The sequence below is a fragment of the Salvelinus sp. IW2-2015 genome, unplaced genomic scaffold (genome assembly GCF_002910315.2).
Source record: "Salvelinus sp. IW2-2015 unplaced genomic scaffold, ASM291031v2 Un_scaffold1372, whole genome shotgun sequence".
NCBI classification, from domain to species: domain Eukaryota; kingdom Metazoa; phylum Chordata; class Actinopteri; order Salmoniformes; family Salmonidae; genus Salvelinus; species Salvelinus sp. IW2-2015.
The window spans coordinates 3,742-19,482 of NW_019942864.1; the positions used below are offsets into that span (position 1 = coordinate 3,742).

Sequence of the window (15,741 nt, forward strand, 5' to 3'; positions counted from 1 at the left end):
GGGATATATATGTGAACCAATGGTATCCATAGCCCTATCTGAATCTAAACCAAATGTTTTTGGTTCTGACCAAAAAACATCTTTCTGAAAGGGAAGCAGACCAAGACAAATTACACCGCTGTGAAGCGAAAAAGATTTGAGTATATACATTAGCATAATACTGCCATAATCATAAATGCCAAGTCGGCTGATTGTGATTGTATAGTGAGTAATGTATAGTGTTGCAGCAATCTGGAGTGTCAGTGAGGCTACTTTCACTCAGAGTGGTTTTAGCKATGTGGATTAGCCAAGGTYGTTTTGATGSCATGTGATGAACACAGGAAGTGGAGATTGTAAGGGGGTACATACTCACCATACCAGGGTTCAATTAGCACAATACTTTAGCTGGGCTTGATTGAGTTTGCCTGGTGCAATGGAACCAATGGAATAGTCTTATAAGTTCAAACCCCCGCCCAGGGTTGATACTCACCCCTCACTGTTGATGGAGGAGTTGCGTGACATGTTCTTGGGGGACATGTCATAGTCGGAGTCTGATCGGTACAGGAAGGACTCCCTGCGCTCCCCGCGACTCCTGCACCCCTCTGTGGTGAAGGAGGGGTGCAGCCCCAGCACAGGACTCGCCTGCGAATCCATGGGGCTGCGGCCGGGCGAAGGACCATTCTCTGAGTCAAAACTGAAAGACAAAGTGAGAGAGACAGGAAAGTTGTCTGGATCAATGCTTCATTAAAGGCATTTTCCTGTGTTTTATATATATTTACACACTAAGAGGTTCGAATAAATCTGTGAATTTGTAAAAAATATGATAATGCCCTTTTAGTGTAAGAGTTGTTTATTAAAAAGACAGCCTGAAATTGCCTTTGAGGAGTCTGGATTTCCTGCTTATTGTCTCCTGATTCCGTGAAACCTCCAACCTCGATTTTGGAAAAACCAGTGAACGTATTGAATGTTCCCGGAATTTTGCAACCATAGGTGGGAAGAAGTTGTGGCCTGCCTGGTGACATCACCAGACGGTAAATTAGGTAACAGACCAATAAGAAAGAGAGTTCCAAACCTCTCTGCCAATAACACCTAGTATTCCTCTCCCCACTCAGACCCCAGACAGACAGAGAGACAGACAGACAGAGAGACAGAGAGAGAGACAGACAGACAGAGGAGAAGGAGACAGACAGACAGGAGACAGGAGAGGCAGAGGCAGAGACAGACAAAGAACACATGGACGACGAGACAAGGCGAGGAAAGACTAAATCTTGCGTTGAGAAAGGCTCTTTGCTAAGTAGCTATTTTTGTATTTTTTGACCATTTTTAACTTAAAACAATCTCACCAAGCGTACTTATTGTTATCCAGAGATTAATTGCATATATGGATATTTTTAAAACAATATAACTATGGGGATTGGAAATGATGCAGACAATTCACTTTACTGGAGCTAAATGTTACTGCAATATTAAAGTGATCCACCCACCCAAAACAGTTTTTAAAAAAATGAAGTGGTTGAGGAGAGACCAGACATGTATAACAAGAGTTCAGCCCAGGACAGCGCTGATCTGCATATACACACAAGAGCACCATCGCAATCTAAGCTTACAGACAACCCAATGACCCAAACACAAAGATAGGAATAATCTCAAAAGAGATCCAGTCAAACGGAACTTAGTGAGAGTTTAGCCAAAGTGTACACAGGAAACATACTTCTTTTAGGTTAGAGGGGGTTGCTCTCTTTATGGAACCATGATGTTTCTTGCTCTCACGTCAAACAATTGTGTTGAAAAGCACTCATGGAGGGAGATATTTGAGCCACACACACAGACCACCAAACACACACACCCAACACACACAAACACCACACACACACACACACCACAGGCCTATTAACTGTCCTGGCCTACTTGGACACCATGAATAATGAGAGGAAGGTTGGGAGTGAGACGACCGTCTGCGCTCTTATACTGCGGTTGAGCTTCATTACGGCGGAAAAACACGGAGTTCCCGTGTCCCGAGTGTGGTCTGATCAGGGGAACAGGTGAGTGTAGCGGAGGGGACGTAGGGAGAGGTGGGGGTCAGGCGGGCGTGGGTCAACTCCTCGGGGTCCCACAGATTCTTTCGTGTCAGCTTCCTCTGACTCATCTCTGAAGCTCTGGCCACGACGGAGAGACTGCGAAGAAACCACCATCCTCTCTCCCTCTTCTCTCTCTCTCTCTCTCTCTCTCTCTCTCTTCTCTCTTCTTCTCTCTCTCTCTCTCTCCTCTCTTCTCTCTCTCTCTCTCTTCCTCTTCTCTCTCCTCTCCTCCCTCGCTCCCTCCTCCTCCCTCCCTGCCTCCGCCGGACCAAAAAAACTCTGGCTATCAAAACTTTGTCTGCTACTGCCAACACATTCACCTCCCAATCGGTCTGTCAGTACTCTCCCTCCCTCGCTCCCCCTGCCCCCTGCCTTGTTCCACCGTTCAGTAGCCCAGCTCACGGCCCAGACAAAGAGAGTTCTCCTGCACACACCAGCACAAAATCCTGCAGTCAGAAAGCCTTGATAACAGACCATATCTTTATAGTTATTCCTGGCCCATCCTCAAGTCCACGTTCAGTTGAAGTCTTCAAGCTTTATCCTGAAGCCCTGGAGTACTGCTGTGTTGGCTCACTTCTCGGTTCACACTCCAACCACTTTGTTCCCTGTTTCTCAGCAGCTTGTTCTTCCTGTGTAGGTTTGTTTTTGTTTATTCTGTCACTAAGGGCGGCGGTGCAGCTGTAACCACAGCTCTCTCTCAGCTATCAGCTTCTGAACAGGGCCATCCTCAGGAGGGCTTCTGATTTCACTAGCTCAGCTCTCACCTCTTATCGCTCGTCTGAGTCCATCTACTTTCCTGGTGTTCCTCCTTCCTGCCTCGCTGTCCTTGTCCTCCGAACAGGCCCCTCGGACACTGTGGCTGCCACTCTGCCCGGCGTCTGCCCCGTGTCTCACCCACACTCACACCACCTGGAGGACACACCACCTTTCCTTGCTCCTCATCTTTCTTCTTTTCTCTTCTCAGCCTTTTTCCCATTACTTTCTTCACCTCCCCCTGCTTCAAGCGTGTGCTCTCTTTCTCTCTCCTATCTCACTGCTCACGTTTCTCTAGCAGCAACAGACCACCCATGGCAGTAGAGAGAGGAGAGAGAGAGAGAAAGGAGAGAGAGAGAGGAGAGAGAGAGGAGAGAGGAGAGAGAGGAGGAGAAGAAGAGAGAGAGAGAGAGAGAGAAGAGAAGAACAAGTGGATGAGGATGGAGAAAGGAGTCAAGGAGAAAAAGGAGGAAGGGCAGAGGAGAAGAGAAGGAGGAGTGACTCATGGCCTGTGAACTGTTTACAAGAGCATGCATGATTTGTTTCCAAAACATTATTTTTTAACATCAACAGCCAAGCCAACAGCCAAGCTTCTTGACCTTTGCAGTAACCGGAAACATAAGGCCACTGACCAAGTACAGAGCTACTACACAAACAGACCTCTACTCCGAGAAAATCATTTGTGTGAAGTTTAAAATGTACTGTATCTGCATACACTTCAGAGTGTGTGTGTGTGTAGTGTGTGTGTGTGTTGTGTGTGTGTGTGTGTGTGTGGGTGTGTGTGTGTGTGTGTGGTGTGTGTGTGTGTGGTGTGTGTGTGTTGTGTGTTGTTTCTGAAAAAAAGAAGAGAGACAGAGAAGAGTTTATCTGCATGTATGCATGAAAGCTTGTGTATGTGCATGTGTACAACAGTAGTTTGTGTGTATCTGTTTGTTTTTCATGCTAATGTGAATCTTGTGTCATCCGTTTCTTTGTTTTTGCAGCAGCAGAGGTACAAATCCCGGTGCATGAATTCTACATACCATAGGCTGACTAGACAAGGCAGATAGAGCACAAAAAGACTATCCACAGAGTAGAACACTATAGAGATGAGAATGACTTGTCAACCCCATTCCCCTCCTTCTCTCTCTCTCTCTCCTCCCACACTGTCACTGTCTGCTGTCTCTCAAGAGCCTTCCTTTCCCTTTCTGCCTCTCTCTCTCTGTCATTGTCTCTCTTCCAGTGACTCACCCAGAATAATGAAGGGAAAAGAAAGGCACCAGCAGGATGGTAGAGAGGAGCTCAGCTCCCATTTGTTTGTGGGGCACAAGGGACCCGCTGAGCATAGCCCTCTCAAGTCACTCATGAACAGTCCTTTATGAAAGCGGGCTATGGAAACATTGCTTGATCTGACATCTCTGACTGCTGAGGATTCCTACTCATTTGACGAATGCAATTAAAAGCTGCGGGGGTCGATGCTTGTAAAAAAATCAATAATCAATTGATCAGTTATTAAGTAATAAAGCTGGACACAAACTTTCAGTGTAATTGTGGAACACAAACACAAACAACAATACACATGCCGCACGCGCGCGAGCACACACACACACACACACACACAAACCACACACACAACACACACACACACACACACACACACACACACACACAACACACACACACACACCACACCACACACCACACACACACACACACACACACACACACACACACACAACACCAGTGTGATTTCTACCGCAAACACTCCAGTATCCCTGCACATTGTCAATTTGGTATTGGCACTGTCCCTGTACATAGCTTCCTATCTTATTTGTTATTTATCGTGTTGTCTTATATCATATACAGTACCCGTCAAAATGTTGGACACACCTACTCATTCAAGGATTTTTCTTATATTTATTTTTACATTGTAAAATAATAGGGAAGACATCAAAGCTATGAAATAACACATATGGAATCATGAGTAGCAAAAAAGTGTTAAACAAATCAAAATATGTTTTAATTTGAGATTCTTAAAGTAGCCACCCTTTCCTTGATGACAGCTTTGCACACTCTTGGCATTCTCTCACCAGCTTCATTGAGGAATGGCTTTTCCAACAGTCTTGAAGGAGTTCTCACATATGCTGAGCACTTGTTGGCTGCTTTTTCCTTCACTCTGCGGTCAAACTCATCCCAAACCATCTCAACTGTGTTGAGGTCAGGTGATTGTGGAGCAGGTCATCTGATATAGCACTGCATCACTCTCCTTCTTGGTCAAATAGCTCTTACACAGCCTGAGAGTGTGTTGTTGGTCATTGTCCTGTTGAAAAACAAATGATAGTCCAACTAAGCCCAAACCAGACGGGATGGCGTACCGCTGCAGAATGCTGTGGTAGCCAAGTGTTAACTGTGCCTTGAATTCTAAATAATTCACCAACAGTTTCACCAGCAAAGCACCCCCACACCATCACTCCTCCTCCTCCATGCTTCACTGTGGAACCACACATGTGGAGCATCCATTCATCTACTCATCTCACAAAGACACGGCAGTTGGAACCAAAAATCTCAAATATGGACTCATCAGAGAGATTTCCACCGGTCTAATGTCCATTGCTTGGGTTTCTTGAACCAGCAAGTCTCTTCTTATTATTGGTCTCCTTTAGTAGTGGTTTCTTTGCAGCAATTCGACCATGATGCCTGATTTCACGCAGTCTCTCTGAACAGATGTGTCTGTTACTTAACTCTGTGAAGCATATATTTGGATGCAATTTCTGAGGCTGGTAACTCTAATGAACTTATCCTCTGCAGCAGAGGTAACTCTGGGTCTTCCTTTCCTGTGGCGGTCCTCATGAGAGCCAGTTTCATCATAGCGCTTGACATGTTGCGACTGCACAATTGTACGATTGACTGACCTTAATGTCTTACAGTAATGATGGACTGTCATTTCTCTTTGCTTCTTTGAGCTGTTAACATGGATTTGGTATTACCAAATAGGGCAATCTTTCTGTATACCACCCCTACCTTGTCACAACACTTGATTGGCTCAAACGCATTAAGAAGGAAAGAAATTCCACAAATGAACTTTTAACAAGGCATACCTGTTAATTGAAATGCATTCCAGGTTCATTCCAAATACAAATAGAATCCTACTTTCTGTCTGACATGAAGATTCACAGAATGGAAGAAAACATACATTACAATCAGTGTAAAATGTCTGCTAGAAGTGAAGCTGGCTGAAATAATGCCAAGAGTGTGCAAAGCTGTCATCAAGGCAAAGGGTGGCTACTTTGAAGAATCTCAAATCTCAAATATATTTTGATTTGTTTAATTAAAACTTTTTGGGTTGCTACATGATTCCATGTGTGTTATTTCTTAGTTTTGATGTCTTCACTATTATTCTACAATGTAGAAACTAGTCAAAATAAAGAAAACCCCTTGAATGAGTAGGTGTGTCCAAACTTTTGACTGGTAATCTACATGTATTTTTTTTAAATGTTTTATTAGTTACTCTATTTTGATATTGGATTACTGCACTGTTGGGTAGAGCATGCAAGTTAAGCATTTCACTGTACTTGTGCATGTGACAATAAAACTTGAACGTGATTCCAGGATGGGATGACTGTGGACAGCTACTCGCTCTTTCATTYTGTGATAACAGAACCCCTGGAGAGGATGACTGTGGACAATGACATGATGATCAGAGGTCTCACAGGAAAAGGGACGTGTGCCAGCTGGGTGACTCCTTCCTTTGTAAGATAACAACCCTCACAGTACAATGAGGAGAGAGAGCGAGAGAGGAGCTGGCTAATTAAAATGTCAGTTTATCATGTAGCTCACCCATGTTTTTCTACTTCTTCCAGTTGGGAGGTGACGTAGCGTAGCGTCAACACATCTCACACTAGACACAAGCACAGTAATGGACACAGCAACAAGACGGCAGTTACTGCCAGTTCAAATTGCATGACTATTGGATATGTTTTCATTGCCATGGGAAACCTATAAACCATCTTCATCGCTTGAGCAAATACTATAAAATGCTCAGCTCAATGGTATAATGGCAGAGTAGGGACCTTTGTACTGGCAGGTGCTGTAAGCAGCTTGTCTTATTGAATTGATAAATCAAGATGATGTTCTATCTAGGCTTTTCTTGCAATGAATATTGCAGTGTATGCTGCTCCGTAACACTATGAGTATCTAAACCATTTTCCCTGCTCTGCAGCCATACTCCTAACCCTCCTCTCTATGCAACACATTTCTATAACAAAGGGGGAGAATTTGATTATATTCCATTAATAACGCGGCTTTGAAAGGCTTTGAAGCCTGAGTCAATGTGCTGATTAGTTTAATTAAACCTAAGAGTCTTTAAGGGACAAGAAAGATTTACACTCTCACTCCTTCCAATGAACCCCCCTCCCATTGATTATATATTAACAACACACTAGGAGCTTATGAGTGTGTGTGTGTGATGGAGAGCTGCTGCCACATCAGCGGTTTCCTACAGCACAGTCCTCTCTCTCCTCTCTCTCTCTCTCTCTCTCTCTCTCTCTCTCTTTGAGAGGCTTGAGCTGCAGTTGGTCCGGCCCAGGCAGCCAGCATACAGCTCACATTCCCTTGTTGGGTGGGGAGGGAGGAAGGGATGGAGGGGAYCTGGAGCCTTCATTTATTAAAGTCACTTTCCAAAATCGATCCCTCTATCCCTCTCATTCTTATCCTCTCTCTCCACAAGTTAATGATTAACCTTCCCCAACCACTCCATCCCTCCATCCCTCATGCCTCCTCCTCCGCTGCCCAGGCCTACCCTCAGKCTGAACGGGGGATGAGAGTGATTTCCTGCCTCCGCTTCCTTTTCTGCCAAGCCAAGCACAGATGCTAATTTCCACGTGCTATGTCAATCTCTCTCTGTGCATTGCCTCACCCAGGCATTTAGCACCTGCCTGATGGCTACATGCGTGGGGGGAGAGTGGAGGGAGGGAGTGAGGGGGAAAGGAAGGGAGGGGCTACTTTTAAGGCCCCATCGTACAAACACAACTGTATTTATTGCTACGGTTGAATCCCGAACTGAATGTTGAATCAGCAACTGATCAGGCAGGATAATAGGGCTTTTATTACAGAGCAGCTATCACTCTCTGTTGCAGCAGAGCAGGGGCATGTGTCTATATCAGGCTAGAACGCCCATCACCGACTCAACTCAAAGCACATTTCAAATGAGATGGCCAAGCCAACATCAACACCAACCCTCTACTCGCACCATTCTACCTGCCCCAGCATGCCCTCGTTTCCCCAGTGCACCGGTGCCATGACACAGACCTGCCTGCCATGCTGTGTTTTTAAAGGCCAACATTTACACTGCTGCCTGCCAAAAAACTGCCTGAGCTCTGAGCCCTATGAGAAGAGAGATTTTGGCCTGGCTAGGCCTGGCGCTGCCGCCACCCTTGGATCAGAGGGCATCTGCCGCCCAGCCTCACACAGCAGGGACACCCGCAATGCAGCAGCTGGTCGGGGATTAGAGGAACAGGCGAGCGACAAGAGATAGAGAGAGAGAGAGAGAGAGACAAGAGAGAGAAGAGAGAGATAAAGGAGAGATAAAGAGAGTAGTTAAAGAGGAAGAGAGAGGGATTCTCTCTACAGAGTGACAGGCTTGGTCAGCTGGTCATTCCCAGGCCATGTCCTGACTGGCCACCGGCTCCATCTGAGACAGAGAGAGATCGGAACAGAGGGAGAGAGTTCCCCGTCCACTGTGCTGCATGCGGTCGTCTGATAACAGCCAGAGGTTACAGAGCCATAATCCTGCCCCACAGGATTCAGCGACACCCTCCTGGAGGCCTACTCAGAGAGCTACTGTACTGATCGCATATAAGTTTTAGCAGGCACGAGGCAGGCACACACCTTTAAGCTTTAAGGAGACATACTGTGTAGCTACAATTGATTCCTCAGACAAATCACTCGGCCGACTGACCCCGTGGATAGTGGTGTCTTTCATTTCAAATCCAGAGGATGTGCTTCTAGTTGATATTCAGTCTCCTCCATCAAATGTAGTGTGAAGCCACAGGCTCACTWCAGTGTGAAGGAATGATGGGTTCAAATACTATTCTAAATCTTTCAAATACTTTAAGCGTTTGCTTTAGCCTGCCTGAAGTGCCAGATGGGCGGGGTATGCAGCCTTTGCGACTATTCTATTAGTTCCATGGCACCAGGCAAGCTCAATCCAACCCAGCTAAAGCATTTCATATAATTACAATAGTACTTAAATCCAGGTCTGCTAGATTAGCACCTGGCAGCACTCAGAATCTATAATGCATTGTACAAATCCAGTGGTTGTAAATTTAACAGATCCCATAACACTGTATTACACAAGCCGTTCCCAGCCCCATGCTGTTCCTCCTCCTGTGTAGTTGTGTCTCTGTTGCCGTGTGGTTTGTCCAGAACATCTGTATTCTCCCCCAAGACACCAATCCCACCGCATTACCATCACCACACCAGTTACTCCAACTCTCTGAGAAACTTTGTCGAGGTAGAGAATAAATCGACAGTCCTTTTTCTGTTTATCTTCCATCCTTAACTCTACCTCAACTCATTGTCTGCACGTCGCTGTGAAATATGCTTCCTCTMAACAAAACTTTGGCACAGTCTGATGAAATGACCATCAGGCTCACTACAGTGTGAAGGAATGATGGGTTCAAACAAGTTAACATCAGTTATGTTGACTGTTCCTCTTGTAATGGTGAACGATGTCTCAACTGTTACAGCGCCTTCAAAGTATTCACACCGCTTGACTTTTCCCACATTGTGTTGTGTTACAGCCTGAATTTAGATTTTGTGACACTGAATTTGTTTGATTTTGTGTCACTACACACAATACCCCATAATGTCGGTGGAATRTTTGGGGCGGGGACAACTGAYGAGAAAATGAGAAGCTGAAATGTCTCGAGTCAATAAGTATTCAACCACGTTGTTATGGCAACCTGAAATAAGTTCAGGAGTACAAATGTGCTTAACAAGTCACATATTAAGCTGCATGGACTCATTCTGTGTTCAATAATAGTGGTTNGAGAAAATGAGAAGCTGAAATGTCTCGAGTCAATAAGTATTCAACCACGTTGTTATGGCAACCTGAAATAAGTTCAGGAGTACAAATGTGCTTAACAAGTCACATATTAAGCTGCATGGACTCATTCTGTGTTCAATAATAGTGGTTAAKARWTTTMTTTTATGACTACKCCATCTCTGTACCCCAAACATTTACAGAGTTTAATGGTTGTGATAGGAGAAAACTGAGGATGGATCAACAACATTGTAGTTACTCCACAATACTAAAAGTGAAAAGAAAGAAGCKTGTACAGAATACAAATATTCCAAAACATGCATCCTGTTTGCAACAAGGCACTTTAGTAATACTGCAAAAAATTGGAAAATAAATGSMTTTTTTTGTCCTGAATACAAAGCGTTAAGTTTGGGGCAACTCCAACACAACACTTCACTGAGTACCACTCTTCATATTTTCAAGCATGGTGGTGGCTGCATCATGTTATGGGTATGCTTGTCACCGGCAAGGGAGTTTTGTTGGATAAAAATAAATGGAATACAGCTAAGCACAGGCGAAATTCTATAGGAAAACCTGTTTCAGTCTGCTTTCCAACAGACACTGGGAGACTAATTGATCTTTCAGCAGTACAAMAACCTAAATCACAAGGCCAGATCTACACTGGAGTTGCTTACCAAGAAGACAGTGAATGTTCCTGAATGTCAGTTCAGACTTAAATCTGCTTGATAATCTATGGCAAGACTTGAAAATTGCTGTCTCGCAATGATCAACAAACTTGACAGAGCTTGAAGAATTAAAAAAATAAATGTACAATCCAGCTCTTAGTGACGTGTGTGTAGCTCTGGCCCTCAGTCTACTGAATCAGTGTCCCAGCCAGTCAGTGGGTCCCAGGAGGCTCGGCTCCATCGGCCCCATGCTGCCTTTAACCTGACCAATGACAGCTGACTGACACACCCACCACAGTTATTATACACTCTCCCTCTCCTGCTATCTCTCCTCCCTCTCTCTCTTTCACACAGTCCTCCGCTCGCTCCACTAAGCTTCCTAACCTTTTTTATGTAAATTATCCCTGTGGAACCAGGGGCTGTTTAGTGTAAAAGGGAAACTGTTTAAAACCGTGTCTCAAACATCCACATATTTTAGCCAGCATTACTGAACTGGAATGTCAGGGGGAGCCTGAACAAGTGCTTGGTTTAATGAGGGCTGCCTTCTTCAGAGAGAGACAGGGGGGATGAGAGAGAGAGGAAGAGAGGGGCAGAGAGAGACTGAGACAGAGAGAGAGTGAGTGAGGAGGGAGGAGAGAAAGAGAGCAGCGTGTCTCTGTGTTTGGGGAGAGGAGCGGGGTCTCCATTGTGCCTTGTTTTGCAGCATGTGATTGGAGCCTCAATTAAACAGATGGGTAGAGTGACATGGAAACTGGTCCAGAGAGAAGACAGATGGAGGAACGTTTTCAATTGGTGTTTCTAATTCATTTGTGCCAGCCGCATCTAAACAAATTAGGAGTTGTAAAATTGTAATGACTTGCACTCAGCGCACAGAGATACGTCTATAGAGAAATACATGTTTTGGCATACAGAGGGCTAGAGGCTTATTCTGCGGCGATATTGATTTGCTCACAATGCCTAACGGAGTTCATCTCTCTCTGTGATGCACTGAGACATGCACTTCCAGGGGTGTGGGTGGGCACAACGTGGAGACTGGTGGATAATTGGATCAAGAATCAGGGGGATTCAACTCAATGAACTAAATGGCATCAGCACAAATAGTTGAACACAACCGAGTGACCAGCAGCAGCTCTCCTGGAAAGTGGATTCAGAGTCCAAAACAGGCATTAACCCAGAGGCTCGATCCTGATCCTGACCATATGTTGCATCTGATATATTTGTACTTCCGGCACAGTAAATATCAGTAATGTGTAAAGCAGCCATCCGCTCTCCCGCAAGACACCATATCCCACCGCAGTATCAGCATCAATCAAATAAGACATATTACAGCTGCCATTAGCACTATCTATCTTGGTTTTTGGTCACAACAGTTGATTGAACCACGTATATACTTAGCTACACCAACTCTCTGAGAAACATTTGTCCGCGCACTCGTGGAGTAGACGAACATTGTAGAAACACACTCTGTGATCAGGTACCGGGTTTCCACGGAACATCACATAGAGGGGTTTCTTATACTTTCCATGCCGTAAGATAAAGTGGCTCTTACCCTGGAACAAAACAGGGTTAAATCCTAACAAGTGGTTCCTGCTATACGTCGCTGGAATCAGAAATATGCTCCTCTGTCCGAAGCAAAACTCCTTGTCTACAGTGTCTGTCCTAATTGATAGATAATAGCACCACTGCGTCGATCAGGTTATGGTTGACCTGGTCCTCTTGTATTTATGGTGAACGGATGTCTCAACTGTTACAGCGCCTCAAAGTATTCAACCCTGTGACTTTTCGCACATTGTGTTGTGTTACTAACAGCCTGAATTTCAGATTTTGTAGACATGAGATTTGTTGATTTTGTGTCACTTGACGACGAGACACAAATACCCCATAATGTTCGGTGGAATTTTGGGGGCGGGGACAACTGAGAGAAAATGAGAAGCTGAATGTCATCGAGTCAATTAAGTATTCAAACCACGTTGTTATGGCAACTGAAATAAGTTAACAGGGAGTACAATGTGCTTAACAAGTCGCATATTAAGCTGCATGGACCTCATTCTGTGTTCAATATAGTGGTTAAAATTTTTGTTTTATGACTACACCCATCTCTGTACCCCAAACATTTACAGAGTTTAATGGTTGTGATAGGAGAAAACTGAGGATGGATCAACAACATTGTAGTTACTCCACAATACTAAAAGTGAAAAGAAAGAAGCCTGTAACAGAATACAAATATTCCAAAACATGCATCCTGTTTGCAACAAGGCACTTTTAGTAATACTGCAAAAAATTGGAAAAATAATGGGTTTTTTTTGTCCTGAATACAAAGCGTTAAGTTTGGGGCAACTCCAACACAACACTTCACTGAGTACCACTCTTCATATTTTCAAGCATGGTGGTGGCTGCATCATGTTATGGGTATGCTTGTCACCGGCAAGGGAGTTTTGTTGATAAAAATAAATGGAATACAGCTAAGCACAGGCGAAATTCATAGAAAACCTGTTTCAGTCTGCTTTCCAACAGACACTGGGAGACTAATTGATCTTTCAGCAGTACAAGAACCTAAATCACAAGGCCAGATCTACACTGGAGTTGCTTACCAAGAAGACAGTGAATGTTCCTGAAATGTCAGTTCAGACTTAAATCTGCTTGATAATCTATGGCAAGACTTGAAAATTGCTGTCTCGCAATGATCAACAAACTTGACAGAGCTTGAAGAATTAAAAAAATAAATGTACAATCCAGCTCTTAGTGACGTGTGTGTAGCTCTGGCCCTCAGTCTACTGAATCAGTGTCCCAGCAGTCAGTGGGTCCCAGGAGGCTCGGCTCCATCGGCCCCATGCTGCTTTAACCTGACCAATGACAGCTGACTGACACACCACCACAGTTATTATACACTCTCCCTCTCCTGCTATCTCTCCTCCCTCTCTCTCTTTCACACAGTCCTCCGCTCGCTCCACTAAGCTCCTAACCTTTTTTTATGTAAATTATCCCTGTGGAACCAGGGGCTGTTTAGTGTAAAAGGGAAACTGTTTAAAACCGTGTCTCAAACATCCACATATTTTAGCCAGCATTACTGAACTGGAATGTCGGGGGGAGCCTGAACAAGTGCTTGGTTTAATGAGGGCTGCCTTCTTCAGAGAGAGACAGGGGGGGATGAGAGGGAGAGGGGCAGGAGAGACTGAGACAGAGAGAGAGAGTGAGTGAGGAGGGAGGAGAGAAGAGAGGCAGCGTGTCTCTGTGTTTGGGGAGAGGAGCGGGGTCTCCATTGTGCCTTGTTTTGCAGCATGTGATTGGAGCCTCAATTAAACAGAAGGGTAGAGTGACATGGAAACTGGTCCAGAGAGAAGACAGATGGAGGAACGTTTTCATTGGTGTTTCTAATTCATTTGTGCCAGCCGCATCTAAACAAATTAGGAGTTGTAAAATTGTAATGACTTGCACTCAGCGCACAGAGATACGTCTATAGAGAAATACATGTTTTGGGCATACAGAGGGCTAGAGGCTTATTCTGCGGCGATATTTGATTTGCTCAAAATGCCTAACGGAGTTCATCTCTCTCTGTGATGCACTGGGACATGCACTTCCAGGGGTGTGGGTGGGCACAACGTGGAGACTGGTGGATAATTGGATCAAGAATCAGGGGGATTCAACTCAATGAACTAAATGGCATCAGCACAAATAGTTGAACACAACCGAGTGACCAGCAGCAGCTCTCCTGGAAAGTGGATTCAGAGTCCAAAACAGGCATTAACCCAGAGGCTCGATCCTGATCCTGACCATATGTTGCATCTGATATATTTGTACTTCCGCACAGTTAATATCAGTAATGTGTAAAGCAGCCATCCCGCCCCGCTGTATGCAGCCCACACAAGGAGGGGTATTTTTAGCGATCACCCTGCTTTGAGATGGAGCGCGTAACTCCCCTCTCTGCAGGCTGAGGCTGCTGGGCTCTTTTTATTTTCATCAAACTGGAAAGAGAGAGAGAGAGAGAGGGAGAGAGGGAGAGAGGGAGAGAGCGAGAGAGAGCGGAGAGAAGCGAGAGAGAGCGAGAGAGAGAGAGAGAGAGGAGAGAGAGAGAGAGAGAGAGAGAGAAGAGAGAGAGAGAGAGAGAGAGAGAGAGGAGAGAGAGGGAGAGATGGAAGGAGAGAGAGAGACGGAGGGAGGAAGACAGAGAGTGTGAGTCATCGAGAGCTACCTTTGTGTCACTGTCACTCTGCTCCTCTTCTTCACCATTCTCCCTCTATTCATTCCTCCCTCATCTAACCATCTCTCTTTCTCCACTACTCTTTCTCTATCTATCTATCTATCTATCTATCTATCTATCTATCTATCTATCTATCTATCTATCTATCTATCTATCTATCTATCTATCTATCTATCTATCTATCTTCTATAGATGTATCTCACATCTCTTATCTCTTGTTTTTCCACCTCAATGCCGTCACATCAAAGCCAGTTTAAAAGTGAGATGCACACTAATACGGCAATCTTAGCAATCATTTAGTTAAAACATATTTCATACCATGAAGATGGATTCTTAGGGTGTTAAGCTGATATTACAGATAATTACTGATATAATGATGCATAATAAGAAGCACCGGATAAGAAGCTGTAGGAGGATGATATTAATGGTTCCGCTTTATGTGTGTCTTAGAGGAATACAAATTGCGGAACAACTCAAATGTGTATTAACACTCTTTCCTTACATTAAGATGTTGGTATTGCTTAACAGTACAGTAAGACCTATATTCACTTACAGCACAGATCACATTACAAATAGTCATAAGTAAACCAGTATAGCAGAAACAATAGCTGGGAGCACAGTGATTATCCTTGATTGAGGTAAAATAGTCATTAGAGAAGGTAAGACTGGATTATCTGGTGGATTAATGTCCTTTAAACTGCCTGCCCTCTCACAGGCTGAGACTGAGACTGAGACTGAGAGACAGAGAGAGACTGAGAGAGAGAGAGAGAGAAGAGAGAGAGAGAGAGAGAGAGAGAGAGAGAGATGCAGAGAGAGAGAGAGAGAGAGAGAGAGACTGAGAGAGAGAGAGGGGAGAGAGAGAGAGAGAGAGAGAGAGAGAGAGAGAGAGAAGAGAGAGAGAGAGAGAGAGAGAGAGAGAGACTGAGGAGAAGAGAGAGAGAGAGAGAGAGAGACTGGGAGAGAGAGAGAGAGAGACTGGGAAGAGAGGGACGAGAGAGAGAGAGAGAGGGAGAGAGAGAGAGAGAGAGGAGAGAGAGAGAGAGAGGG

The 15,741-nt window shown here is 44.7% G+C and overlaps 1 protein-coding gene across 1 annotated transcript in view; it reads right to left on the bottom strand.

The window, feature by feature from the left end:
• Positions 1-465: 465 nt before the first annotated feature.
• The window catches only part of LOC139024332 (3',5'-cyclic-AMP phosphodiesterase 4A-like), a 53,093-nt gene continuing 37,817 nt past the window's right edge, over positions 466-15,741 (bottom strand). Inside the window, exon 2 of the mRNA XM_070439041.1 lies at positions 466-673. Within this exon, the coding sequence (XP_070295142.1) occupies positions 466-673 (208 nt within the window). The remainder of the gene's footprint in view (positions 674-15,741) is intronic.